Below are 26,748 nucleotides of genomic sequence, written 5' to 3' on the forward strand. Positions count from 1 at the left end.
ATTTCAGTTATGGTTTTCTCAGTTTTCTAAACACATCAGATTTTTCCATGCTATAGCATATTTCCAACCTGTTTGCACGGAAAATTGGGTGAAGACAAGTGTTTCTTCACAAGGAACAGGCTTATCACGTGACTCTTTCTCCTCTAGAATTCAAATCACAAAAATTACTTTGTTTTCTTCAGTATTTATAATGGTGTCATTTGTTGTGATTTTCACCATCTTGTCTTGGAGGACATTTTGCCTACATCTGAATGTATCTATTCGCCTTTTGTTTGCCGAAGTGCATGGATGCCATAGTGCATCCATCAGACACAACCCAGGAGGTCCAACATGGAAGGCCCAACACTATCTACCCCAGGAAAAAACAGTTTGGTTTGGATGTTCTTTTTCTTACCATTTGTTGGTTTTCTTGGTTTCACACACTCATCCTGCCTGGAAGGGACAAATGCCCTTTGATATTGTTCTTGGCATCATTACATACGTATTATCGCAATAGGTAGGGCTGTGATAGTGAACTGAAAAGTTATTGTGTAACGATTTGGACACCCAGAACTAAAAGACCCCAGAGAGTTTAACAACTAAGTAAAACAGACAAAGGTAATTTATACATCCTGGCAGAAAAGAACAAAATTAAAATGAGTCCGTTTAACTGCTGTTTGCAGGAAGTTGTTGCTAGTGAAATGTTGGCTTGGGTTTAAGGAAATGAGGGGGAAAAAAAGCCCTTTCTTGGTGACAGAAGCAGCAGATTTGTGGCTTCAGAAGCGCTGAAGGCAACTCAGAACAGCAAAGATGCATCTCTCAGCTGCTATTGGTATTCCAGAGAAAATAGTTAAAAGTTGCCAAGGTGCAGACTTTGCTTCCATAGGATCCCCTGGCAGCCTCTGAACAGCCATCTGGTTGGTCTCCAATCAGCCCGTTCATGTTTGCTCCTTGCAGCAAGGCAACTGCCCTTGCAGGTTCATAGGCAGTAGCTGTCTCATGGGATATTTTGGTGTTGGTGCCGTGCATTCAAATGGGGATCTGTGAGCCTGTAGCAATTCCAGTATGTCCCAAATGGTCCAGAGTCCCAGGGCATATGCAGATGTATTTTGTAGATCAATGTGGAGACATTGATCTCTTCTTTCAGGGCAAGTTTTACATCTGCACAGCTTATGTGGCAACCGCCAAGTTTAGAGGCAAAGGACTTCAAGCTGGTAAGGCTGGCTCTGCAAGGCATCCCAGGGCCTGTCTGCCATCAGGGAAGTCATGCACAGGACACAACAGAGCAGGTTCCCATCCCAGGCAACAGCCCAGCTGTTGAAGAATGTGATTTGGTTTTCCTGAGTGTTCAGGAACAGGTGCTTGGCATGGAAAGTGGCACTCCTTCCCTTCTCCTTTTACTGAAATCGTTGATGATGCCATGTCTGAGACTGTGCAAGTCACTGAGGTGTAACTCAGGCACTGCCCCAGTCTGTGACTTGTCACGTTGAATTGCTCTTTTACAATAGAATAACTAGGACTGATTCAGCACCTGAGCCCTATCACGGTGGCCTTTGGGCTTCAGTGTGGTTTGAACTATACCATTGCCCAGCACAGCACCCTGGTTCGCAAACAGAGTGACTGATCATTCTCTTGGAGCAGAACCAACTACATTTCTATAAAGGAAACGTTTAACATTGGGTGAAGGAATTGTTTAACATTGGGTGACGTAAAGCCATGAGCTTGTGCAAACTTTAAGACATGGAGTGTTGCCTTTGGCTTTTTCACCTCAGTATTAAAATGTACTTGGCTCATTAAGAGAAAATTCCTAATGAATTCTCTAACTTCATGCAAATATCTGGCAACCAGTTGAATATTCCTGCACAGTGACATGATTTTTGCATGAAAAGTGACATCCTCCAAGGAAAATAACTTGTTTCAGGATAACATTCTGGATTTGCAGAAAGATTTTTATTTTGTTGCTTCAAAATAGATTGGAAACACATGAAGAGGTTAAGATATGTACAAGAGCACAGAATGGACATAAAAGTACTTCCTGCAAGAATGATGACTGTACTTTGTAGTGCCACCTGCTACTGAGAAAGCAATTGCAAGCATTATTGTGACAAATTATAACAGTAAACAGTTCTTAGAATAATGAAGTACCACTTCTAACTAACTTTTATAATATTAAAATTACAGAACTACCAAAGTTCCTTTTTCTACAGTAATTCTGTAGTGAGAGACTTTGATTTAGGGAAACCCCACTATGATTCACACTGTGAATTTATTTTTTCATTATTTAGTCAGGAGTGTAGGTGGAAGTTTCTCCTTAGTGAGAGAAGGATGAAAGCCATTAGAACATTTTAAAATATTATCAGATATAACTAGGGGAAAAGGGAAATAGCCTGAAGAGTCAAATGCAAACCCTAGGTAAGTGAGGTACAAAGTAAATTGAAATCACTGAGACAGAAAATTGTTCTAGGCTGGGAAATTTTTCTAGGGAAATATGTCTCCTCTTATGCGTCTGCCTAAATGTCCTTTTCAGTCAATGCTGGAAGGAGGAAACATGCTGGATAGACCTCTGGCAGTGCTTACGTTCCTATGCAGACTTAATGAACAAGGAACAGTGAGTAGAGTACCTAGAAAAGGGACACTTTGAGGTCTCTTGCCTCGGCACAAACAACAAGGGTGCAGTTTTGCTGAGGACGAAGTGTGCAAATAAAGCAGGATTATTGCTAATACAGGAGACAAAAGCCTGTACTGCCTGGGTGTACAATGGAAAAATCCTTGAAAACGCTGGCCCTTTCTTAACAACCGTCTCAACCCCCTCTTCCTTAGGTACCCAGTTTGGGTTTAGCAATGACTTAGCAGATGGGTACCAGACCTGGCGGGGTGATTCGGGGCAACCTGAGTGAGGTACTGATGCTTGCGGTCCAGGCAAGAGCTGCCTCTGAAGAACAATTGGGGGTAGGTAAGGGCAAAGTTTACCTCTCTCCATTGGTTACATGGAGATTTTAGGCAAACTTCAGGCAAGGCCAAAGTGTTAGGAGTTGTCCAAATCTGGTACCCTGGTAGAGGTGAAGCTGTTGCAGCTCCATGCCCCCAGGTCTAGCCAGCAGTGAGACTGAGCATGTGTACCCAATAGGTACATGCACACACACGTACACACACATGCACACAAGTACACACAGACAAAGACACTATGGATCCCCCAGCAGCTGGGCTCAGACACCCCGTGCATCCAGCTGATGTCCTCTGCTGCCTCACGCACACACACAAACAGGTCTCTCTGCCGATCCCACAGCCTCCCCAGCTTCTGACTTGGGGCCCCAGTCCCTCAAGTACCCACACAACCCTGGCCTCTCCAGTATCCAGCCCTGGCTTGTGGCCACTTTGACACCCAGATCCCAGCCTCTTACCCTGCTCACTGGCTCATCCAGTTGGATCTCCGTTAGTGCTCGCACACGTACATACGTACCCAATAGACATGCTTGCATCCCGGTCTCTCCAGTTGCAGCACCACAGACACAGGGGCCTCCAGCCCCCGGTCCCAACCCAGGGGGCTGGGACAGGGGTCTGTCACTGAGACCCCCACACACCCCTGCATGCAGGACAGAGCCCCTGGTCCAAGAAAATGGTTAGAAATGGGGTTTAGTTAGAGGCCAGGACAGACTGTGCCGGTCAGGTGCAGGTGTAACACAACAGTCCGGCAAGCAAAGTGAGACACTGTGTTGGAGTGAGACGTGAGACGCTGGTTGGAACTCAGTAAAAATTCTAATGTATTTCGAGGGGTCTCAGTTTCATTTTGAAATATTCATGTCTCCTTCTGTTGGGTTTTGAGCTTTTTGTCTGAAGGCAAGTTCTTGAAAAGGAGAGGGTGGCAATGTGCTAGCTGCCACACCCTGGGAAGAGCAGATGACTGAAACCTCTCCTTCCCTTGTTCAAGGGAGTTGTGCTGAAGGACACGCAGTAGGAAGCCAATGCAGATGGTGAAGGGAGACATGACTTTGTAGCCCAACACTGTGGAAATTCCCAAGACGGAGGGAAGCCACTGCTTCTGCTTCCTCTTCCTGATGTTGTTTAAGGTTTTTCACTTGATGACTCTTCAAATACATAAACAAGCTCCCACAGCTAGTGCTGGATTCCAGGACTTTCTAGTCCTGCCACTGGCTGCCTTGGAAAGTAATTTATTTCCTGGAGAACAACCAGATGTCTCCCCTCACCCTCTGCCTGATTCAATATCCTCTTGGTCACATTAAAATTTGGCCATAGACCCTCTGCAGAAATGTGCAAGGCAGCAGAACCTCTCTGTGCAAGCCGCAACACATGGTTTCCTAACATTCAACATTCCCGTCTCAGCCACTGGACGCATCTGATTAATCTGCATTTCTTCTTTGCCTGTATGTGTTTAAACATGCCTATGATGCCTTTGGAAAATAAAAGAAAAAAGGGTAGAAGAAATAAGGAGTTAACTACTCCTTAGGAAAAAAAATAAGAAGAAAGAAATTGAGGTATTGAATCAGGAACTATATAAACCAGTCTGTAGAAATACATGAAAGAGAAATATTTACAGGGAAATAACACTAGTTTAGAAACAGAGAAGTTAAGCAGCATTTCACAAATCCCAGGATCATGTGAGTTGTAGCAAAGACTTTGGAGAAGTATCCAATTCTTTTTGTTCATGTCTGAAAATCAAGATGGATTAAGAATAATCAACAATGAAGTTTCCTTAGACTATGAACCCTGAAGCTGAATCTCTTTACATCTACAAAAGCCGTACCCTTTGAAGAATTATTGTCCTAGTCATTTCAAGTACCAGCACTAGACTGTTGCTTCTGCTTTTGAAATGTCTTGTATTAGCTTTAGTCAATCACTCCAGACAAGCAATGTGACTCATATTGGAAGGTATAAAGTAATTTGCTTTTCCGAATGATGTCTGCTCTGTTGAACCTAGATATAATTAGGGGGTGATTGTAGTAAGTGTAGAATCATATACTAAGTATATCATTTTTCCCTAATGTTTGGGAAACTAAGTGAAGTACTTTCCAGCACAATTAAAATTTTCATCCTGTATTTAGCTCCTTCAGAGCAAAACTTGCTCATATATCAGAAAAAAATGATAATGGTACATATTTGTATTTCTCCCTCTCACACTAATATCTACTGTTTCCCTTTTAAGATTTCCAAAGAGACTCTTTACCTCTGACAAGGACTGCAACACCAAAACCATTCTGAAAGATGTCCAGCCCGTACTTGACAGCTTCCAGATTTAGCAAACATGCAGCCACTTCAGGCCATCTACTCTGGTGCTTAGCTGTCCTCGCAGTTAGAAATGTTTCCCTCAATTTAGGGGTTTGCACTGTAGGTTCCCACACGTATCCTGGGTATTTAAGCTCCTCTTATCGTTGATAGAGATCTAGCCAATACAGTCAATGAAGTATAGAGAGCAATTCATCTCATCTTGAAGTCCATATCATATGGTCAGTTGAATCACTCTTTAGAATCCATTGTCCAAAATGGGAGCTTAGACACCTAAACAACTTATGGATATCTACACAACAAAACACTTAAAGCTGATTCCACCTCATTATCCATTTGCCTGTACTTGAGACACCCGCCTGGGGCTGGCTGCCATGACACAGGAGCTATGGAGACCTACATCCTTCCAGGGCAGCTGGAGCTTAGGTGGGATTCCCTAGAGCATCTCGAATAGCACTAATGTTCAGGCACCTGAATCCCAAACCTCATGTCTAAACTTAATCACTGTTGTTTCAGACCATTCTAGAGTCTTGGACAACGGTCACTGCTTCCCTTGTAGGAAAAAATTTTCATATATTTAACAGCATTTATCATGGCTCCCCTTGCTCTTCCTTGCATGAAACAGTGAATACAAAGTCACAAAATGGTTACTTTAATCTTCCTTTTCCAGACTCACAAAAATTCCTGTTGGGTTTCATGGAATCTTTCTGACCAGAGCTCATCTCTCTGCTTGGATGCAAACACACTATTGCAGCTGAGACCTTAATCGTGCTGGCAAGAGTATAAACATTATTTTACTTACCATACATATGGGAACCCAGTTTATGTATTCCAGTAACATGACTGATTTTTGTTAATATCAATCAAAAAATGTTGGATTGTTTTAGCACTCAGTTTTGCTAGCATCATAAGATTGGTTTAGATAGAACTTTCAGTTAGCTGATGACAGCCCTCCTGGAGTTATGATGCTGATTATTCCTGGATAAGATCGGTTCTTTGTACTGTCTTTTATATTTTATTGTTGCGTATTATGACATAATGTACTATATTCTGTTAAAAATTAAAACATATGTATCATATATATAGCATAATGTTATTCATTATAATACAATATATTATTATACTGTTCTATGTTATTTCCTATTATTTCTCCAGTTTGTCAAGACCTTGTGTCCTAAATAGTCTAAATTCATGATTCAAAAAAAACCTATGAAATGTAGCTCCACGTTTTACCCGAAAAGCATTTCCTTATTTATTAAACACACTATAAAATTGCCCAAAACAGAAGGTTCAGGCAAAATAAGGACAGTAACATTAGTTAAACATATTGCGACACTACCTGATGATGAAACTGTTATGCATCATTTTTACTAATCAGAGGATATTATACAGCATGAGTCAGACTGTCACTAATTTACAAATTAGCTATATAAACAGAGCTGAGAAGTGTGTTCAATAGCTTAAGAGTGAAACTGAGGCAGACAACCTTAGATGAGGATGAAGACCCTTTCGCTTCTCCTGTTGCTATATGTGGCCATCTCCTCTGCTTTTCCTGTGGCTCCAGAAGCAGAAGATGAAGGAAAAACCCTACAGCTTGTAGAGGTAAATATTTTTCAGTGCATTTCTAAGTGCAACATAAGGTAGTCTGAGAGATAACTATAACTGCAATTCTTTTCACAGAATATGGCTTGAAATTAAAGATGTACCATTTTGCAGAGGTTTCAAGAGAAAGTTTTTCCTATCAATCTAGAAAATGTGTGAAAATTATGTGGAACTTATTTACCTAAAAGTCATCTGAATATTGCATAACTTCACTTTTGATGCTGTCAGTAAAGTAATAACAAAACTACCAAAGCATGAGTTCTAGCAGCAAGGCTCTGTGACTGTGCAGAAATAGTCAAACTCAGCACTAATTTACATTTCAGAATGTGTTTTGAAACTTGTGATACGACTGGTCTCGGTAACATAAGGGAGTAAACTTGCTTGAAGCAGGCATGTATTTCAACATTTTTCTGAATGGATCTTTTCTGGAATACTTTGGAAAAAGGGACATCTGTGAGAAATACAACACTTACATAGACACAACACTATTTATTGGAGACAAAATTGTTGAAATTTAGTAGGAAGACCTGCGTTCCTAATATCATATTTCATAGTTAAAAATAAACAACATGATTTGCCAAGTGCTGACTCTGTAGTAGAAATTACCTGCTTCGTTGCAAGTCCTGGCCGTGTGGAGTCTCACTGCCAATCTCTAATTCCTTGAATGAGACCAGTTATAAGCTTCCTCATAAGCTTTGCTGATAGAGTAATCAGGCACCATAAATGTTGTGGAATTAATTATTAATAGTAAATATTAGATTTTAAAGACATTTCTTCATATATTCCATCAGTGAAACAAGAAATTCAAAAAATTATATGGAAACTGTAACTTATATCTGACTCTTCACACCAATTCCTAGAGAAAATAGGCTGTTCTTGCTCCTGGTAAACACAGGGCATGTCGATATGGGTATAGTTCAAGATTACTTAGAAAAAAAAAGTAATTTAGAAAATTACTTACTACAATTACTGTGACTGAAGACAGTACTGATATGCCACAATGTTCTTCTTTTTTTAAACTCTGGTTCAGAGTTATCTACAGAATTTCTACGATCTTCAAAAGGATCACCAGCCTCATTTCAGAAACAAGGGTGAAAATCCTCTTGCTGCAAAGCTCAAGGAAATGCAGGCATTCTTTGGACTACAAGTGACCGGGAAACCTGATCTTGACACTTTGGAGATGATGAAAAAACCCAGATGTGGTATACCTGATATAGGGCAATATGTGTTCACAGCAGGGAATCCCAAATGGAAAAGAAATCATCTGACATACAGGTAACCTTTCCTAATCTGGTTCAAAAAGATAAAAATCTAGCATCCCAACTTTGGGAGGTCTGAAGTAAGTACATTATGCCGTATATGGACATCCAGAGTGATTAACTGATTTCTGGAAGAAGACAGGCACTTTAGAAGATGGTATCTAAAATGAAGCCATTATTAATTTTCATTTATGAAAGATACGTCTAAGATTTCTGACTTTTGCACAAGTTATTATTTTTCAGCTAAAATGCTGTTTTCTTAACAATATATAATGTGTTGGGTTTGCTTTGAAGGATTGTGAATTACACCCCAAAGATGAGACGAGCTGATGTAGATGAAGCAATCCAAAAAGCTCTCAGTGTCTGGAGCAACGTGACACCATTGACATTCCAAAAGGTTGAGGGCAAAGAAGCAGATATAATGATCTCTTTTGCTTATAGAGGTAACATTGATATCTTTACGAATTAAATAGCCATCTGCAGTCATAGAAATAATTTAGGATTCTAACTGATTTTTTTTCCCCGTCATTTTAGACCACCACGACAACTCTCCTTTCGATGGCCCCAACGGGCAGCTGGCTCATGCGTTCCAGCCTGGTGAAGGTATTGGTGGAGATGTGCATCTTGATGAGGAGGAAGCCTGGACAAAAGATGGAAGAGGTAAGGACTTTGTAACTGAATCCATTTATATAGTTTTACCTCGTACGGTCTTAGCTCATGGGACGTTTAGTTCTGGAGCCTGATTACAGGCAAAAAGTGAGCAAAAGTGGCAGAACTTGTCCTTTTAAGTTGCTTTGCTCTTTTTTTTTGCCATTTATAGGAATCAATTCACAGAAAAGAGATTTTTAGGTCATAGTGTTTTATAATGGCAACTAATTCAGCACTTAAAAATACTTTTTTTGTTCAGATGAAACCTAAAACTTGGATACAGGAAGATCTGGTAGTAAACTTCTCAAGTCAAATCCTTTATCTTTCTTAACCTAGCACTTCAAAGTTTGGTGCTAACTAGGGTATTCGAGTATCACCAAAACTGTCATCTCAGTGTTTGTTTTGAAGGTTTTTTACTGTTGGATCACTAAACCTCCACTCGTCGTTGGCATGATCCTTGATCTGAGCAGTAAAAGGAGAAACAGGGTTTGTGTTTAAGACACAAGGAGACTAGAGAAAGGACAATGAGACCACAATTGAGGCTGGACATTCTTTAAGTACTCATATAGCTCTTCTGTTACAATATTTTTGAGTTGTGATGTTGATAACATACTTATAGCCTCCCTTGTACCTGTAGTGTATTTTAGGAGAATGCATAAGTGTTTCCCATTTAGTCAACCGTGCTGAATACTGAAACAGATTTTACCTTATTTCATATGATTTTTATCCTACAGGCTACAATTTGTTCATTGTTACTGCCCATGAGCTTGGCCATTCGCTGGGTCTGTCTCATTCAAATGATCCTGGAGCCTTGATGTATCCAACTTACTCCTACACGGACCCCAATGAATTCCTTCTTCCTCAGGATGACATTGATGGCATTCAAGCCATCTATGGTAAGAAAAAATATCTTTATTTAATATTTCTACTTGGGAGGCTGGTAAACAGCAATAAGAATATATTGAAAATATGCTTATTCCACCAAAATTAGAAGTTTAACTGTTGCTGAACAATGAATAACAAAAGAGAGAAAATTCCTGGAAGCTAACTTCAGCTGAAGTCCATTTTGGAAAAGATGAATACAACCGGTTTTATCAACATTAAAAGCCTGCTTTTAGTGACAGACCCTTAGTTTAAAACCATATGCTTTCTCGTTCTCTATAAAGGGAGTTCTTGGTGTCCTCAGAGACCTTCTGAACACTATCTTTATATTTCTCCATACTAAAAGATAAAATATTCTTCTTATAGGACAGTCTAATGCTGCTGTGCAGCCAACGGGACCCATAACTCCACGAGCTTGTGACCCAAATTTGACATTTGATGCTATTACTACCCTACGTGGAGAAATAATATTTTTCAAGGACAGGTAACAAAAATAAGCATATATATTATCTCTTTAAAATATTCAGTAGTTTAAAAAAAGTCAATAATCCATGAGGGAAAACTGTCATTTTGGAACGCAGTACAAAGAGAAGCACTAGAAAACCACCATGTATTTACACAAGCAAGAGTTCTCAAATCATTAATCCCGAGAGCCCTAGCTTCCAAGAGCAGTGAAGGAGTTGAGGGCTTGTAGGTTGTTTTCCAACTATTCTGCTGCTGTGGCCACTGCTGCAACAGACTTGTCTCTGAACTCGATTCAACTAATAGCAAAGCAAGAGCATTCATATATATCCCTTAACAATGTGTCCATGGGTCCCACGCTGTAACCTTTCTGTTACTCCTCAATACAAGAGCAGGGGCAGAACTGAAAGCGCTGTTATCTAGAAAGATGCCTGTTAGGTGGTTGCTGAAGCCAACTCTTAGCCTGCTTGTCCTACAGAGAAACAGAAGGGCTTATATTCATCTTGCTTGATTTTTAACGTGTAACTGAGGTGCTAAAGTTAAGAGTGCAGTTGCTCTAGATTTCCTTTACATTCAGTGGAGGGGGATGTTCACACCCAGGTACCCATCTCCCCCCGATATACTCCAGGAGCTATAATAATTATTTTGCACTTACGATGAGGAGTGGAACTATTTTATTACATAAATTTTGTTTAAACCAGATATATGCTGCGCAAACATCCTGCGAGGACAGAGACAGAGCTCAATTTTATCTCGCTGTTCTGGCCAAAGTTACCATCAAGAATTCAAGCTGCTTATGAAAATGTTGAGAGGGATGAAATTTTACTTTTTAAAGGTAATGGAATCTGAAATTCTCTACTTTTTCTGACCAGTTACTCCCTGCTCCTTTGCAAACTGTGCAATTACAGAAGTCAAAGTGTTTGGAAAGATCCAATGTCAGTGGATTAACTCATCAACCTTCAGCCCTCCCAGGTTGTTACCCAGACAAATATATATTAATTTGAAAAAAATCTGGGAAAAGTACTATCCATACAGCTTATGATTCTAATGCTTTACTCATAAAAACAAAAGACATTTCCACTGTCTTCATGATTTAGTTCCAGTGTAAGAATTAGAACCATTTCCTAAAGTAATAAACTGAAAGGAATAATACTAATATCTAAGACACATTGTTTGCTACCCATCTAAAACACAATTAAATGCTTTTTATAAATAGCAAAAAAAAATGAAATGTGCTTATATCTTTCAGAGGATAAATATTGGGTTCTCAGGGGATATGACATTGCACCCGGCTATCCTAAACCAATCTATCGTTTGGGGTTCCCAAAGACTGTTAAAAGAGTTAATGCAGCTTACAGTGATGAAACCACAGGAAAAACATACTTCTTTATAGCTGATAGATACTGGAGGTAAGATTTAATGTTCATTTACTAGAAGGCATATTTTCACTTGTCCCTGAGGACTGATGTATTACTATAAAATTCAAGTGCCATGATGTTTAAACCAGGTATATTCCAGAAATTTAAACAGGATTCTCTAGAAGTTTAAAAATTTTAAGCATTTTCTAGGAAATGTCAAATTTCTATAGGGTTTTTTCACCATTCATTAGATTCCTGTAGAAGGAATGTAATTACTTGCAACTTAATGAAACATCTGCCCAATAAAAGAATGATTTTCTAGTAAATTATTCACTTTTTCACCACAACAGAGCTGCTTTTCTGTGCAATGTTTTGATAGTGTCCACTTTTCATTCACATTTCAAACAAAATGAACTGCTAATAACAAGTGTTGTAATTGAATTTGTCTATGAACAAACTATAAATATTCTCCAATTGTACAGTTATCAAGTGTAGCTCATGACAAATTTCAGAGAGTAATTTTGTTTAAGAAGTACGTGGTTGACACTAATACAAGTATGTTCCAGGACTGTGCTACGGTCTTCTACTCCCAAGTTTTATGTTTTGCTTTTATACTGAACTGGATATCCAGTGCCTCAAAATAGAAATTCATTTTATGTGCAAGTGATGGCCAAGGCTCTCTACAGTCCAGAAATGCAGTAATAAATTCCTGGGCTGCATTCCCAAGGTCCTTGAAAGCCTTGTTACAAACTTTACCGAAGGCAGGATTTTCAAATACCTAGACACTCATAATGTGAGAACCTTAATACATAATAGGAAGAACCAAAAAGCTACTTTAGCTAATTTTTGTAAGACTTGTTAATACCAGTAGAGTTGCTTATGTGTATGAATTTGCTTTGGAGTTTCAAAATATTGTCTGCTTCCTCGCAAATTGTAATGATGTTTCTTGTGTTAAGATATGATGAAAACAAAAAATCCATGGATCGTGGTTATCCCAGGAAAATAGTCTCTGACTTTGGAAAAATTGGCAGAGTTGATGCTGCTTTCCAGAAAGATGGTAAGTAAAACATACCTTTAATCTGGGTTTACTTGAATATTTGGGCTTCTGTAGATAGAATCATTTGTTTTCAAAAACCTGTTATTAACCTTAATGAGATGAAAATGAAAAATAACAAGTATACAAGGACTGTTTATGTTGTTGTTTTTTTTTTTTTTTTCCAAAATACTGAAAAGAAGTCACCTATGAAATATAATTGGATTAAATTTTATTTCTAGGCTATATCTACTTCTTCCATGGAACAACTCAGTTCCAGTTTGATCCTCATGCTAAACGGATTGTTGGACGTATGAAAAGCATCAGCTGGTTTAACTGCTAACTGCAATGTTTTTCCATGGGCACACTGTATGTTTTTATGTGCTGAATTTTTCAGCATTTCATGACTATCAGGTCAGAATGGATTTCTGCCCAAATTCTGTGGGAGTATAGTCTTAATAATTATTTATTGTAAAACAAATACATTTATATAATTTATCACAATGTCACTTGCTACGTTAAAGTTTCCTAATAAAATATGTTTGTCGTATCATTGTGTCCTTGATGTCTTATTTGCAATAATACTCAAGAGCCAAGTCTAGCTTCCAAACACTAAAAAATGTATTCTGGCATGAAACGTCAGATCTTTTTCCCAAAGCCAGAGAAAGGAGCAGCCAGCTGGCTCTGAACTTCATCACCCCACACAAATGCTATGGGAATTAGGCCAGTTGGGGCTCATTAGCATCAGTCTACAAATCACACTTCCACTTTCTCTTCCTCTTTCCCCATCTTCCACTCTTAGCTTTCCCTCTAGGGTGTATGTCTTTGCCAGTGCAGGCAGGGTTTTTTTTCTCATGTTTGTGGATTTAGGAACTGGGTTCAAGCTTGGAAATGTAGATTAGAAAGGACTCCTGAGATCACTGAAACCAGCCCCTTGCTATCACAGGTAGCCACATCACGTAACAGACATCATATAATGGACCTCTTTAATCAAGGCTCTTTCAAGTGCTTACTACTCCAGTAGTAAGTAAATCCCTCCTAATTTCAGCAGGTTCAAGGATGAAGAAATTTGCTTAAAAAATGAAAATCCTTGGCCAAAAATATTTCTGATACAAAAAGTTCATGAAAAAGACAGCTTGACTTCCAGCTTAACCGCAATTTTTTCAAATATCCTCAATTAAAACAGTGTTCGAAGGGTTATCCATTTTCTCTTTAGTCTTTGTAGCTCAGCTGATAACATTAGAAGCCATATGACCGTAACAAAATTTATTATCTTGTACAACATCTGTATTATTTGACATACTTCAGAGGAAGGTTTCGGGTTACTGTAATAGAAGTAATTGCATTTTAGAAAAGAATGTGTAACCTTATGAAAACATATCCATTCAATCTTTTTCATTACTTAGCTGTCTGTATTAGAAGCCTATTAAATTGTATCCTTCATAAATAAAGAGCAGACTTGATAGTTCTTACGTTTGTTAAATTCAGGAGTAAAAATTAGTCTAAATATTATTCAAAGATAAGAAATTGTATAATTGCAAATTCACTTGAACATATCATATTCTTTATAAAACCTAAAAAAAGTTATTATAAAATAATAAACATAAAATTAAATTACAGTAAATCAAAGGCTTTAATGAAGAAGTTAATTTACATGAATCCTGTTCTCACAAGGTGATTTATGTACCGGTTCTTTAATCTGAAACCTTACTAGCAATGCTATTTAATCATATTTTCTTGTGTAGGCCAGTGTTACTGAACTACCAATGACAATTAAACCAAAAATTGTTTTAGAAGTATATGAATCTAAATTGATCATGTTGTTTTAGCAGAGATGGTCTACAAACATAACACAAGATTTATAAGGAAAGATAATATTTCTTGCTACTAGACAATTACATATTAAAAAATAAAAACTGGGGGCACATGTTCCCTTCAGATATGAAGTAGAAGCAGAAGATCTGAAGGCAATGCCAGAACAGCTCCTCAGATTTAAAGCAGGACACTAATCCCTCTCTAGAACAAAAAAGTAGTGGGTACTCATGGGGCAGAGAAAATGTTAAATGCGAGATGAGGGGTAAGGAGGTGGTTATGTTTTGGAGGAAAGAGAGAGATAAATTTACAAACCATGGAAGATGAAGAAATTAAAGAGAGGATGAAGTTTACAATGGCATATTTTTAGTCCGTGCCTTTTGGTATCCTATAAAGTTCTGATTTTTAGTTGCCAGGCACTTTTTTTTTGAAATTTGTTTTGTGGATTTCCCTGGAGCAGGAACACCAAGAACTCAAAATAAAGTGATTTCTTTGTGAGAAATATTCCCCATGCTTATGTGAGTGAATATTTCCTTTGCCTGCGTGAGTGTGGCGATTGCTCCGTTCCAGCCACACCATTAGGAGGAGGGCACGTCCGGTGCTAGCAGCTCTCACCTGCCTGCAGGCACAAGCACCGCTTTCAGTAATTTGGAACCTGGGTGTTTTTTCCAGCTCAGTCCACACAATCACCAGCCATTTTCTTACTCCCTTTTAATAAGTTTATGGTCCTATTTGCTAATTACTGTACTGTGCTAGAGTACTGTACCACTCCCTAGCCTGGTTACTGGTTTTGTGTGTAGTCGTAGCCCATATCGTTATTAACTGAGACAGATTTGCCCAGGCAGGAATCCAATTTCCTAAACATGTGCTTAGTGCATCTGAGGTGCTGTAGGGTATCCAAGTCACCCATGCAGGTATGAAACAGGGCTTCTGGGAGACCAGCACTTCCCAAAGCCCCACAGACTCTACACTGTCTCTAGGCACCGATGTTCGGGTGGTTGAATCTTGCCCTCACAGGCTACAGTCTTTGCTAAAGGTTTGCCAAGGGTCAAATACATTATTTGAACCATTCGCCATTGTCCCGTGTTTTTCACTCAAGCTGAGTAATGATTCAGCTTTGTTGACTCTATGGTAGGATTGAGCCTGCAAAGTAGTGGCTCAATTCAGCTGCCTGAACAGGTATCTAGTGCCACTAAGGTGCCTGAAGGTTTCCAGTTGGCCTCCAAGTACCAGTATAGAGGCCACATGTCCCCACTAGGTCCTGGGTCACAGCCACCAAGCCTATGTCAACGTCTCAGGTTCACTAGTCTGTCTCAAAAGCACAACAAATCACTCTTTAGGCAGCTTAATTGCAGCGTAAGTGTTTTCATGTGATCTCAGGCTTAGGCTGTGTTGTGGTTTAACCCCAGCCGGCCACTGAGCACCATGCAGCCGCTCGCTCACCCCCCCGCTGGGTGGGATGGGGGAGAGAATCAGAAGGGTAAAAGTGAGAAGAACTCGCGGGTTGAGATAAAGACAGTTTAATAGGGAAAGCAAAAGCCACGCACGCAAGCAAAGCAAAACAAGGAATTCATTCACCACTTCCCATCGGCAGGCAGGTGTTCAGCCATCGCCAGGAAAGCAGGGCTCCATCACGCGTAACGGTTACTTGGGAAGACACACGCCATCACTCCGAACGCCCCCCCTCCTTCTTCTTCACCCAGCCTTATATGCTGAGCATGACGTCATATGGTATGGAATAGCCTATTGGCCAGCTGGGCCAGCCGTCCCAGCCATGCTCCCTCCCAGCCCCCTGCACATCTGGCAGGGCATGGGAAGATGAAAAGTCCTTGACTAGCGTAAACATTACCTATCAACAACCAAAACATCAGTGTGTTATCAACATTATTCTCACACTACATCCAAAACACAGCACTATACCAGTTAATAGGAAGAAAATCAACTCCATCCCAGCCCAAACCAGGACAGGCTGTCATCATAGTCAATGGTGTTGGTCAAAAGATTTGGTGAGCTCCTGAGAGCTGCACAAATCATCCTAAGTTTACCACCTACATGTGATCGGATGAAATGCTCTCTAGATGACATTTGACCATATTGATTGGATGTCTGTTTATATAATGCAAGCTTAGACAGTTAACTCACATGCCGACACCCACGTTGTGAACACTTAGGAAAGCTGAATCCCTGATGGTATTGTGTTAAGATCACCACGATGCCGCAGTATTGATTCCTGTCATGCTCTGTATAGTGTCACTTGGTACTACCGATGTGATGAGGATAGGCAGTGACCTCTCTGGGTTAAAACGTAGGTCACATTACTGCAGTCTGGATAAAACCAGTTCTAGGATGAGAAGTCACGAGGCAGATCAACATTCTCTAACCAATGTCAAAGATAAGCATTAGGAAACCATAACCAACAGCTGCTTATGCAGCTTCCTCTTTTCCCAGAACTCAAGGCAGCTATAGGCGTATTTGTGAAACATCACTTCCAAAAAAACATATTCAAGCCTCTTTCCCATGGGCAGTGGGAACTGGCTGCTATGTTGTGTAGGTGGTGAAGTTGCAAAACTCTAAAAGTGCTTTGGGTGACATAGGCCTCCATCATCTGTCACTCAAATGTCTTCTGAGCAAACACTAATGCAGCTGTTAGCTGAAACTAGAAATGTAGTGTAAATTAGTTGTTCAAGCTTCTCTACATTCAATAAAGACAGAAAGCACCTATAGAGGCTAGTTCATCCTATTCTAAGATAGCTGGTTGAATCACTTTCCAGAGATCTGTATCTCTCCATTTTCTATAGAAGAATGCGTAACTAATAAATGTATAAAGTTAGGTGCAACTCATCTTAACCTAGCTGCTCTCATTGTCTCTATCTTTCCACTGCTACACAGCAGACAGCTGTGGGCATCTGATGGCCAACCACACTGGGAAAAAAGATAACCACTTCTCCCAGTTCATATCAAATCTGCTCAGAGTGCTGCCTTGATTTTTTTGCAAAATTAAATTCATACCAGCCAAAACAGGTTTTCCAAAAATGTGTTCTAGTGCCATTGGAAAATATGCTTGGTGCAAAAGCCACTAAACAGGGGGTTGTCTTTTGTGACCTATGCCATGTATATAGTCAGATGATAGCGCCGTGGTCATTCCTTCCAGCTTTAAAACCTTTGAGACAAACCAATATATCCATTTAAAAACATAAGACAGATCTCAAAAAAGAAAGTCTGTACTTCTGGATAAACACACATGTCATTTCCAGTATCAGTTCAGTCAAGCTCTCCATTTCAGAAAATTCATTGTCACAGTTTGTATCTCAGTTAGAGAACTGACTGGGATCCAAGTCTCACAGGTCTCTCACCTTACAAGACAATGACAATAAAAACAAATTAAGGGAAGGGTTTGTTGGGTTGTTTGTTTTTTTTTTAATGGTAGCTGAGAAATGTCATTAACACACAAGTTTAACTAACAAGGCTTAACTAACAAGATATTTGTCATTAACACCTTCAGCTGGAGAAAAGTTGGCTGCAAGTGACAGCAAAAAAGCCAAAAACAAGGAAGCAAGGATTTCCTGAAAAAGCTACAGTCTGATATGAGGGTATTTCTTACAACTGTTCTGTAAAAGTTGAGTACATGCTGTCAGAGCTCCTCTGAGGTGCTGAACACCTTCAGCTCCCATTGCTGCCAGCGGAAGAGGAAGGCGCTTGGCCAGCACAGGGTGAAATCCCATAATTTGTCACAGCTTGTGTGTCTCTTGAAACTTCCTTTATTCTGAATTACTTAAGACAGGAAATAATCATATCCCCTGTGGCTAATGTGGTTAAACTGAAGAAACCTTTTGTGATGAAATGGCAGATAGATAGATAGATGATAGATAGATAGATAGATAGATAGATTAGATAAATGCAGACAGAGGTATAAAATTATTCATATTCTTTAGGCTGGATTTATAGGGTAAAATCTTTTTTGTTTATGAATATCTTGGATTCCACCAGTATAATTTAAAGGAAACACCTTTTCACAGAGTTGCAAGGAAAAGGTGGGGAGTGATTTGGGGTTTTCATCCATTTTCCAAAACACTCAGTTTCACTTTATGGATCAATTTTAAAAGAAAACTTTCTGCTAGCAGTAATTTCTCCCAAAGTTTTAAATTTTTTGGATGGGATTCATATCTGGTGCATGACTCCCATTTTCTAGGCTGAGAATGGTTAAGAGTCCCTGCACATTTGGTGGCCCCGTTTCACATGGCTGGGTTGGGAAAACTTAAAAGGTTTTGCGTTTGTCCGCCATTTCATCTGGTGTGAAATTGCTCAGGTTCGCTAAAATTCAGTGTAAAATAACTGAAATTGAGTGCCAGTTTTGAAATGGCAGCCAAGCAGCTTAGGAGTATTCAAATACTAACTGACTTCAGATGTCTGTGAAATCAGATGGGTTTAATTAAGTTTTATTGTGTCAGCCAGCACAGTGTTATAGGATGTGTGGAGGTAATCAGAGCATGATAAACTCTGAGTCAGTCTACAGCTGATTCTACAAAGCACCCCATAACCATATGAACTGGGATGCGAGAGAGGAGGCACACGGAGCAGAAAGCAGACTCCTACCCTACCAGGACAGAGAGGAGAGTAAGAATGAAGGACCTTTCACTTTTGCTTTTAATGTGTGCAGCTGTTTCTAACGCTCTTCCCGTCCACCCAGAGAAAGACAACAAAGGAGAAGATGCACAGCTTGTACAGGTAACTACATTGTCCATATCAGAGCTCTATTAAGCCCTCTCTTTTTAGATATAATCTGAGTGTTCCAGCTACACAGCCGTTTGCTGTCATTCTGAGACAATGCTATTACACAGAACTCTGTTGCTTTATAAAGTAGGATAAATCTGTACAAACTGGAAATGTCAAGTAAATAAGAGTCAGGGACAATATTGTCTGTTTCTGTTTAGCTACGAACCTCAGGAAAATATCTGTTGTGCTCCAAAATCACAAGTAGATCGTTTTGCCAGCAAATTACACAAGCAATATCAGTCCGAAGTTATTTGTTTAAGAAACAGATCAAAATGTGAATTGTGTTTGCTTTATTTTTTCTATTTAGGACTATTTAAATAAATTCTATGCTGTTGAGCCAGATCCAAATCAACTTGGATGGAAAATAAATGCTGAATCCACAGCTGAAAGACTTCAGAAAATGCAACAATTTTTTGGTTTGAAAGTAACTGGAAAACCAGATACTGAGACATTAGAAATGATGAAGAAACCCAGGTGTGGAGTTCCTGATGTGGGTCTCTATGGTGTTACTCTGCCAGGATGGAAAAAAACCAAGCTGACATACAGGTAGTATTTCAATAATTACTTTTTGAGTTTAAATTTTGGTTTTGTGGGTATCCACATTTGTTATATTTAAATATAACTTCTATAGCAATTGTTTCCTGTTGGGAATACAAAAATGTTTCTCTTTCCCCAGCTGTTAGCTATGCGTATTCCTGAGAGGAATTTCTGAGAGTCAAGCTGGGTATTTTACATTTCTGTGTCAACCACAGTATTTTGCCTGTCATGTATCACTCCTGACAAATATTCTGTGAGCCAAACAGAAATATCAATTGCACCCTGTACAAGCCCTGTTATCTTCAAAATTTGCTAAGACCAACAGTTTAGTAGTCACAGAAATCTGAGGAGATGACTTCCCTCATGCTCAAGAGACAATCTTCTGGCTAAGGGCCATTTTGAGAAAAACTGGTACCGTGTACACAGTTATTATTATGAAAAAGACATGTTGGACAGTTATCACATTCCTCAAACTCACTGAATCCAAAATGAGTCTTGGGAGCTATTGGATTACAGGTTAAATTGCTTCTTATACATCTCTGTTCATCATCTTAACAATATTAGAGAAATGCTTTCTGCAAACGCTAAGTATTATTACTTGAACCCTCATAACCATAGAATTGTGAACCACACACCAGATATGAGCAAGGAGGATGTGGATAAAGCAATCCAGAAGGCATTTAAAGTGTGGAGCACTGTCATCCCGCTGATTTTCACTCGTATTCATGAGGGAGTAGCAGATATAATGATTGCTTTTGGGACTAAAGGTAATACACTGACTGCATGCCAATGGTAAGATTAATTTAAAGATTTTCCAATAGTCATAACAGAAACTCAATGTTATTTCAACATCATATTATTTAGCTCATGGACATTGCCCTCGTTATTTTGATGGCCCCCTTGGTGTCCTCGCTCACGCCTTTCCACCTGGCAATGGTTTTGGTGGTGATGTGCACTTTGATGAGGATGAAGATTGGACCACAGGCTCAGCTGGTAGGTAAAAAAAGGTTTCTGAAGTGTTATGCAGATGGGAAATTCCTTTCTGCTTTTATTTAAGTGAAGGAATAGACTGAGATGAAACACAGCATTAACCATAAAAGCAGTTTGAGGGTATTACAGGCCATCCTCCAACTGTTACAATGACGCTGACGTAAGATCAGCCTGATCTACTCTCGTTCTTATTTCACACTGGTAAGGATACCAATGGGACAACCCTTTTCAGATACGAGCGCTACAAACACGGACCACTCTTACGTGGGGGTTGGTAGGGCCCATGCCCACCAGAGTTTCACAACCCGTGGTAAAAGCTTTCTGACTTTTTCCCCTCCTAGTGCACATGCTGGCACCAAGCCTGGCACTACCACACACTGCAGAGGAAGCACACCGTGCCTTGCAGCAGCCCTCAGAGGAGATCCCCACCACCTACAAAACATTACAGCCACCAGTGATAATGAAGAGTCTTCACTAATAATACCAAGATAGGTCCAACTCTAGGCTGTTATAGCTTTACTCTGCATTCAAGCTAGGATGGGCTTATACATGCACGTGTTCTCCAAGCAATTTCAGCTGCCTGACAGCAGCTGGGAGTCTGAACGTGCTGTTCAGGCCACCCAGAGACTGAGATGCAGTGTGTAGAGCTGACTACAGATGTGTGCCATTGGGCCAGAAGAGGCGGGAATGCTGAGTGCTCAACCATCTGGCTGGGACCCATCTGCTCCCCTCAACCCCCTCCCCTCAACCTCCAGGCTGGCCATACAGCACATACTGCCTCTGACAGATCCATCAGTACACGGCACATTACCCTGTTGTACTCTACATCCTTTTCTCGTCCAGTTTTGCGGATGGAAAACTGCAGAGGATGATAACAGCAGCAGGAGAATCGAGGTCACGCTGCAGAAAAAGTGAGGAGCCAACAAAAAGGAAGGTGCTGTAAGAGCACTGCACGAGGAGGAGAGGTGTGGGTTTATTGTGGCAGGAAAAAAAAGAAGGATGAGGGGTGGACATGTCATGCCAATAAAATGTAAAGTTTTCCCCACAGTGGGACTGAATGGGTCAATCCCAGTTTTGCTGCTGTTCCTCAACAGCATGGCGCCAGCAGCCAGGCATTGCAGAACTCGTTGGAGAGCTCAAAGGACTCATGAGAGGGGAGGACTGGAAATACGTGTGGAAAAATTGAGGCTTTGTTTGGTTTTTTTGAGAAACGGATATCTTGGCTTCAGCAAGCCTTTCTTGGGCAATTGATGACCAGTCCTCTGCTCTGCCACAGACTTGTGATCTTCACTAAGTCTGTTGATATTGTTGGCTCGTGGTCTGCAGGGCAGATGATCATTCTCCCCTAATTCAGAAAGGCACGTTACTTGGGGGGATGCATGTTGAAGGAAACTCTATTTTTATCTACTTACTGTGTTAACATATTTCACTGGGAATAAGCATGCACGAGCATAATATTTTTAAAAGATATTTTATTTGACAAGGCTGTAAAGAAACCAGATGCTTTAAAGTCCTAATGATAAAAAGGTAAATAGTTCTGCTAACATTATATTTTTCCTTGGCTATTCACGATCTCACCTTTCTTTCTCAGGTTTGTAGGAGGGAGGGTGACACACAAAGTGACATTTTGGTACCTCAAGTGAGCATGGAGCGCATCATCGTATGCCCTGGAGAGCTGTTAGTTTGATCTGACTCACTATCTAATCTGTTCTAGCTCAGCCAGGGAACCCTGCCAGGACATTCCTCAGAGCTGCACCCACACTCACCCCCAGACGTCTACTCATGCCACACACATACTTTCAGTAGCTAACAGAAAGAACAGCAGGAAAGAGGGCCAAAAGTCCCTCCCTTCTAGTGGGGGAAGAACACAACCTTATCCTATAGAAAAAATATGTTCACATATATGCATACCCTAGTGAATTTCAATATATTGTATGAAAACTGTCACTAAGCAACAGCCCTGCTGTGTTCATATCAGCCATTTGCAGACCAAAATTAGACTGATCTCTTCTCTCTATCAATTTTTTAAGGGTTCAACTTGTTCCTTGTTGCTGCTCATGAGTTTGGCCATGCCCTGGGTCTCTCCCATTCTAATGACCAGAGGGCTTTGATGTTCCCCAATTATGCCTACATCAGCCCCAGCGAATTTCCCCTCTCTCCAGATGATATAAGTGGCATTCAGTCCATTTATGGTAAGTAAAATCCATGGCTTAAAAAAAGGAGTAAGCAGGAGAGAAATAATCTCTTTCACAGAGTTTCACCATAAAAATAATTGTATTCTCATAATACAAAAAATGCATTTATATGTGACAACCTTAATGTTTCTACAAATTTGCTGTATTCTTTCTAAAATGTCTGCCTTAGGATCTCCACCAAGTGCCCCAGATAAAAGGCCAGCCACCCCTACCTCACCTAAAACTTGTGGCTCCCAGATGTCTTTCGATGCTATAACTACACTCCGACGAGAAGTCATTTTTCTAAAGGGCAGGTAAATATTGATATGACATTTGTCTCTGTGAGGTTACTTTTTCTCAATTTCTACAAAGACTGAATACTTTGGTGTTTCACATCATTATGATTATGGGATTTATAATGAGATGGATAGATTTCAGTTCATGGAAATAAAACTTTTAGCAGATACAAGTTATATTAATATTTTTACAGAATCCCCTGAAAAAAACATGCTTCATTTTTTTCCAGAAAACATCTTAGTCCCAATAAAGCTTCATTCCCAAATGTATAGGTGGTCACACCAAGTAGTGACATGACTAAATGCTGAAACCTTTTCCTAAGAAATTAGTATGTTCTACCATATAGTTGGGCCAATCTCTCCTCCAGTCACCTATGCAAGCCCAAAGTCATCCAGGTAAGTCATCCAGGGAATAGCTTACAGTTAGGCTCATCTGGGACCCTATAACTCTCTTACTATATGGTACAGGAACAACCTGGATTTTTCGGCTGCTTGTAGCTGATCCCATTAATCAATCAGCACCAATGAGAAGGGTAATTCCGGAAAGAAGCCAGAATAAAAAAAAAACCACTCACTTCCCACTGAGGGGAGGATTTTCCTTTCTGACACATCGACCCAGGTAGCTCCACTGACAAGAAAGAGCTTGTAAGTCACAACATTGTTGACATTCTTGTTCATATATAGAAATGTCTGTGGTTTATTATTTAGTACAAAAACTGTTTCATATTTAAATCAGACACTTATGGCGAGTCTATCCTGATTACTCAGAAGTTGAACGTGAATTAATTTCTGCCTTCTGGCCAACTCTGCCACCTGGTATTGAAGCTGTGTATGAGAACACGAAAGATCAGATCCTGTTTTTCAAAGGTGAAGTATCAGATTTTCTTTAAATTTTTCTTACCTTTAATTTTGTGGGAAGATGGGAGGAAGGAGGGGTAGCTGTATGTGCATAAAATTCACTTTTCAAATAAATAAACAAAAGACTTAGGACATTTCATCCAGTTTTCCTACAACCTATGCTAAGGGAGTGCATTTTTTCTTTTAGTGTCTGAAAATTATTGGTGAAACTAATTTTTTTTTTTTACAGGCACTAAATTCTGGGTTATCAGTGGATATCAGGTGTTGCTTGGTTATCCAAGGAATATCAACACACTGGGCTTCCCTAAAGGTGTCAAGAAAATTGATGCAGCTGTTTGTAATAAAAATACAGGGAAAACAGACTTTTTCATAGGTGACAAGTACTGGAGGTAAGAAAAATTGACAAATGTTTTCTTATGATTGACTCCAATATAATCTGAATACAGTTAAAATTGTCCATGTGATAAAAGAGAAAGTAGACCTTTAGGTAACTAGATGTAACTAGGTAACTATAGTAATCCTACTTTTCATGGAAATGTTTCTTTGACTCCTACACAGGGAGAAGAATATAGCTTTGACTTTTGAGAGCTTAAGGCTGTCCTGAAATGGGCATCCAAGATATGGACCCGTTTTGATGCATTATGCCTGGAAGCTGAAAAAATTCCAGCATGTAGAGAATTTTTACAAATACAATAAACAAAAGTATGTCTAGAAAATAAAGATCTGAAAGCTAATGTACTTCAGCAGAAGGCTGGCTGGGATGGCTTGTGCAGGATTTCTCTGATTTCTGAAAAGTCCTGGATTATTTTATCTCTTTTAGAGAGATAGAAGTGATAGTTCGTTTTCCTTTCTTTGCCTGGCTAGCACTGGATTTGCAACATGTTTCTTCTAAATCCTATTCTCAAGCTGGCGTGAGTGATTCCTGATACCCAAATACCAGGCAAATGGAAGCAAAAAGTCAGCTTTGGGAAGCTGATGGATTCCTCCTTTGTGCAAGGACAACTGCTGCAAAGGCCTTCTTGCGGGCAACCAGGAGCATGCGTGGGTCAAACAGACTTTATTATGACTAATTGTGGGGTTCCTCAGTGAGACATACAGTGTCAGCTGGATTTTGAGCTGCATGTAATTTCCTGTCCTTTGTTTTTAATAGTTTTGGAAAGAGTATTTACAATATCTTGCATTGTTATTTTACTGCCTTGGTCACAAGACAAAGGCATGCAAGAAAACCACAGCACGGATTTCTTACCTAGTAACTCATTCTCTCAATCTCATGTCCCTGTGAAAAGTATTTCCTGTATCCGAGGAGAAGCAAAACAAAGGCTTGTTTGTTTGTTTGTTTGTTTTCCTGAGAGAGTTCCTCAAATCTTGAAGAACCTTTTATGTCCTCCTTTCAGCCCCCAAATTCAGTCCCATAAAAAATCATAAAAAATGTCCTGGCTCAGTTAGGAACAACTTGATTGTATTAGAAATGTCAGCTTCTTTTCCTCCATCTAAATTTGTCAGCTAGTAAAGGACTATGTACAATATCATATCAAAGTCTAAGAGGAGTTTAAAATTCATGCAATAAATATGTGCAGTCGCTATAGTGGGAACCAACCCAGCCAGTTTCCATGCACTGCCTGTCACACTGCTATCGTTAGAGGAGGTAAATCCCATCCCTGCTGTCAAAAATATGGGTCTTCCTTTAATTTGTCTCACTCCGGATGCTTCTCTGGAGCCGTACTTGCCTTTATCAGCAAACTAGCCACCTCATGGAAAATGTGATGGCCAGTGTCCTGCAGACATTTGTGCAAGTAGATAACTTTACTCTCTGTAACCCCAGTGAAATCAGTCAAACTACAGATGGTGGTCACCTTTCAGCAGCTGCTTAATTCTTTACAGTATTGATGTCTAAACTCTGTAAAATTACATGTCTCCCTTCATATGATTTAGGTTTGATGAAAACAGCCAGTCCATGGAGAAGGGTTATCCTAGACAGACAGTTGATGACTTCCCAGGAATTAGCCAGAAGGTTGATGCTGTTTTCCAACAGAAAGGTAAACGAAATGAGCTTTTGAGTAAAATCCGTTCACTTGTAAAGAACATAAGTTCTGGAGTTATGATGAATGTCATTATTGCTGTATCCTGCAAAACGCAGAACTGAAGAGATGCTCTCCTGTGGGTACAAAGATGATGTTCCCCGCTTTGTCAGAATGAAGCTATTTCTTGTATCCATAACATAATGCTTTACTTTTTTATTTCCAGGATTATTTTACTTCTTCCATGGATCGAAGCAGTGGGAGTTCGACCCTACTACTAAAAAAGTTATTCGCGAAATAAAGAGTAACAGCTGGTTTAACTGTTAATATCATTAAACTTCCTTACACGCAGCAAATGTTCTCAAAGGTTGTTCGTATATACACTACTCTACAGAAGAGGCAACAGGACTAGTTTTCATATATGTCTACTATTTTAATAAATCAGCATGTCAGGTCTAATTGTATCTCCAAAGGCTAGAATAAAACTGCATTTTTTCCCCTGATTAAGTGCAAAATGTCCAACATAATTTATTATTTTATACTCCACATGGGTTTTCAACTATTTTGGCAATAAACGGTTTTAGGTTGATGTCAACTATCTTCTGCTTCATCTGTTGAAGGCGTTCTATATTTCTGAGGTGTGAAAGACTTCAGGTTAAGATTCTAATATCCTTCTAACATACAATGTTTGTATTTTGCTTCTTTTCTCTCCAAACATTTTCAAGCGCCAGGCTTTTCATTAATCCCTTGTTTTTCTGTCCTCTCTCCTGCATCTTCTCCTGCTGCTCTTTCACTGTTGCAGCCTTGTCTCTTTCACATCCTATCA

At 39.7% G+C, this 26,748-nt stretch overlaps 2 protein-coding genes across 2 annotated transcripts; both read left to right on the top strand.

The window, feature by feature from the left end:
• Positions 1 to 6,711: 6,711 nt before the first annotated feature.
• On the top strand, positions 6,712 to 12,807 carry LOC142077931 (interstitial collagenase-like). Its single transcript, XM_075140309.1, has 10 exons — positions 6,712 to 6,822; positions 7,853 to 8,097; positions 8,376 to 8,524; positions 8,616 to 8,741; positions 9,464 to 9,625; positions 9,978 to 10,095; positions 10,775 to 10,908; positions 11,323 to 11,482; positions 12,388 to 12,488; positions 12,707 to 12,807. The coding sequence occupies exons 1-10, from the start codon at positions 6,712 to 6,714 to the stop codon at positions 12,805 to 12,807; spliced, it is 1,407 nt and encodes a 468-aa protein (XP_074996410.1).
• A 6,074-nt stretch (positions 12,808 to 18,881) lies between these two features.
• On the top strand, positions 18,882 to 26,249 carry LOC142077934 (matrix metalloproteinase-27-like). Its single transcript, XM_075140323.1, has 10 exons — positions 18,882 to 19,001; positions 19,357 to 19,595; positions 20,205 to 20,353; positions 20,451 to 20,579; positions 22,607 to 22,768; positions 22,941 to 23,064; positions 23,783 to 23,913; positions 24,134 to 24,293; positions 25,837 to 25,940; positions 26,149 to 26,249. Exons 1-10 carry the CDS (start codon positions 18,897 to 18,899, stop codon positions 26,247 to 26,249), a joined length of 1,404 nt encoding a protein of 467 aa, XP_074996424.1. The 5' UTR covers positions 18,882 to 18,896.
• Positions 26,250 to 26,748: the final 499 nt, after the last annotated feature.

This window comes from Calonectris borealis, chromosome 1 (genome assembly GCF_964195595.1).
Source record: "Calonectris borealis chromosome 1, bCalBor7.hap1.2, whole genome shotgun sequence".
Lineage (NCBI taxonomy): Eukaryota > Metazoa > Chordata > Aves > Procellariiformes > Procellariidae > Calonectris > Calonectris borealis.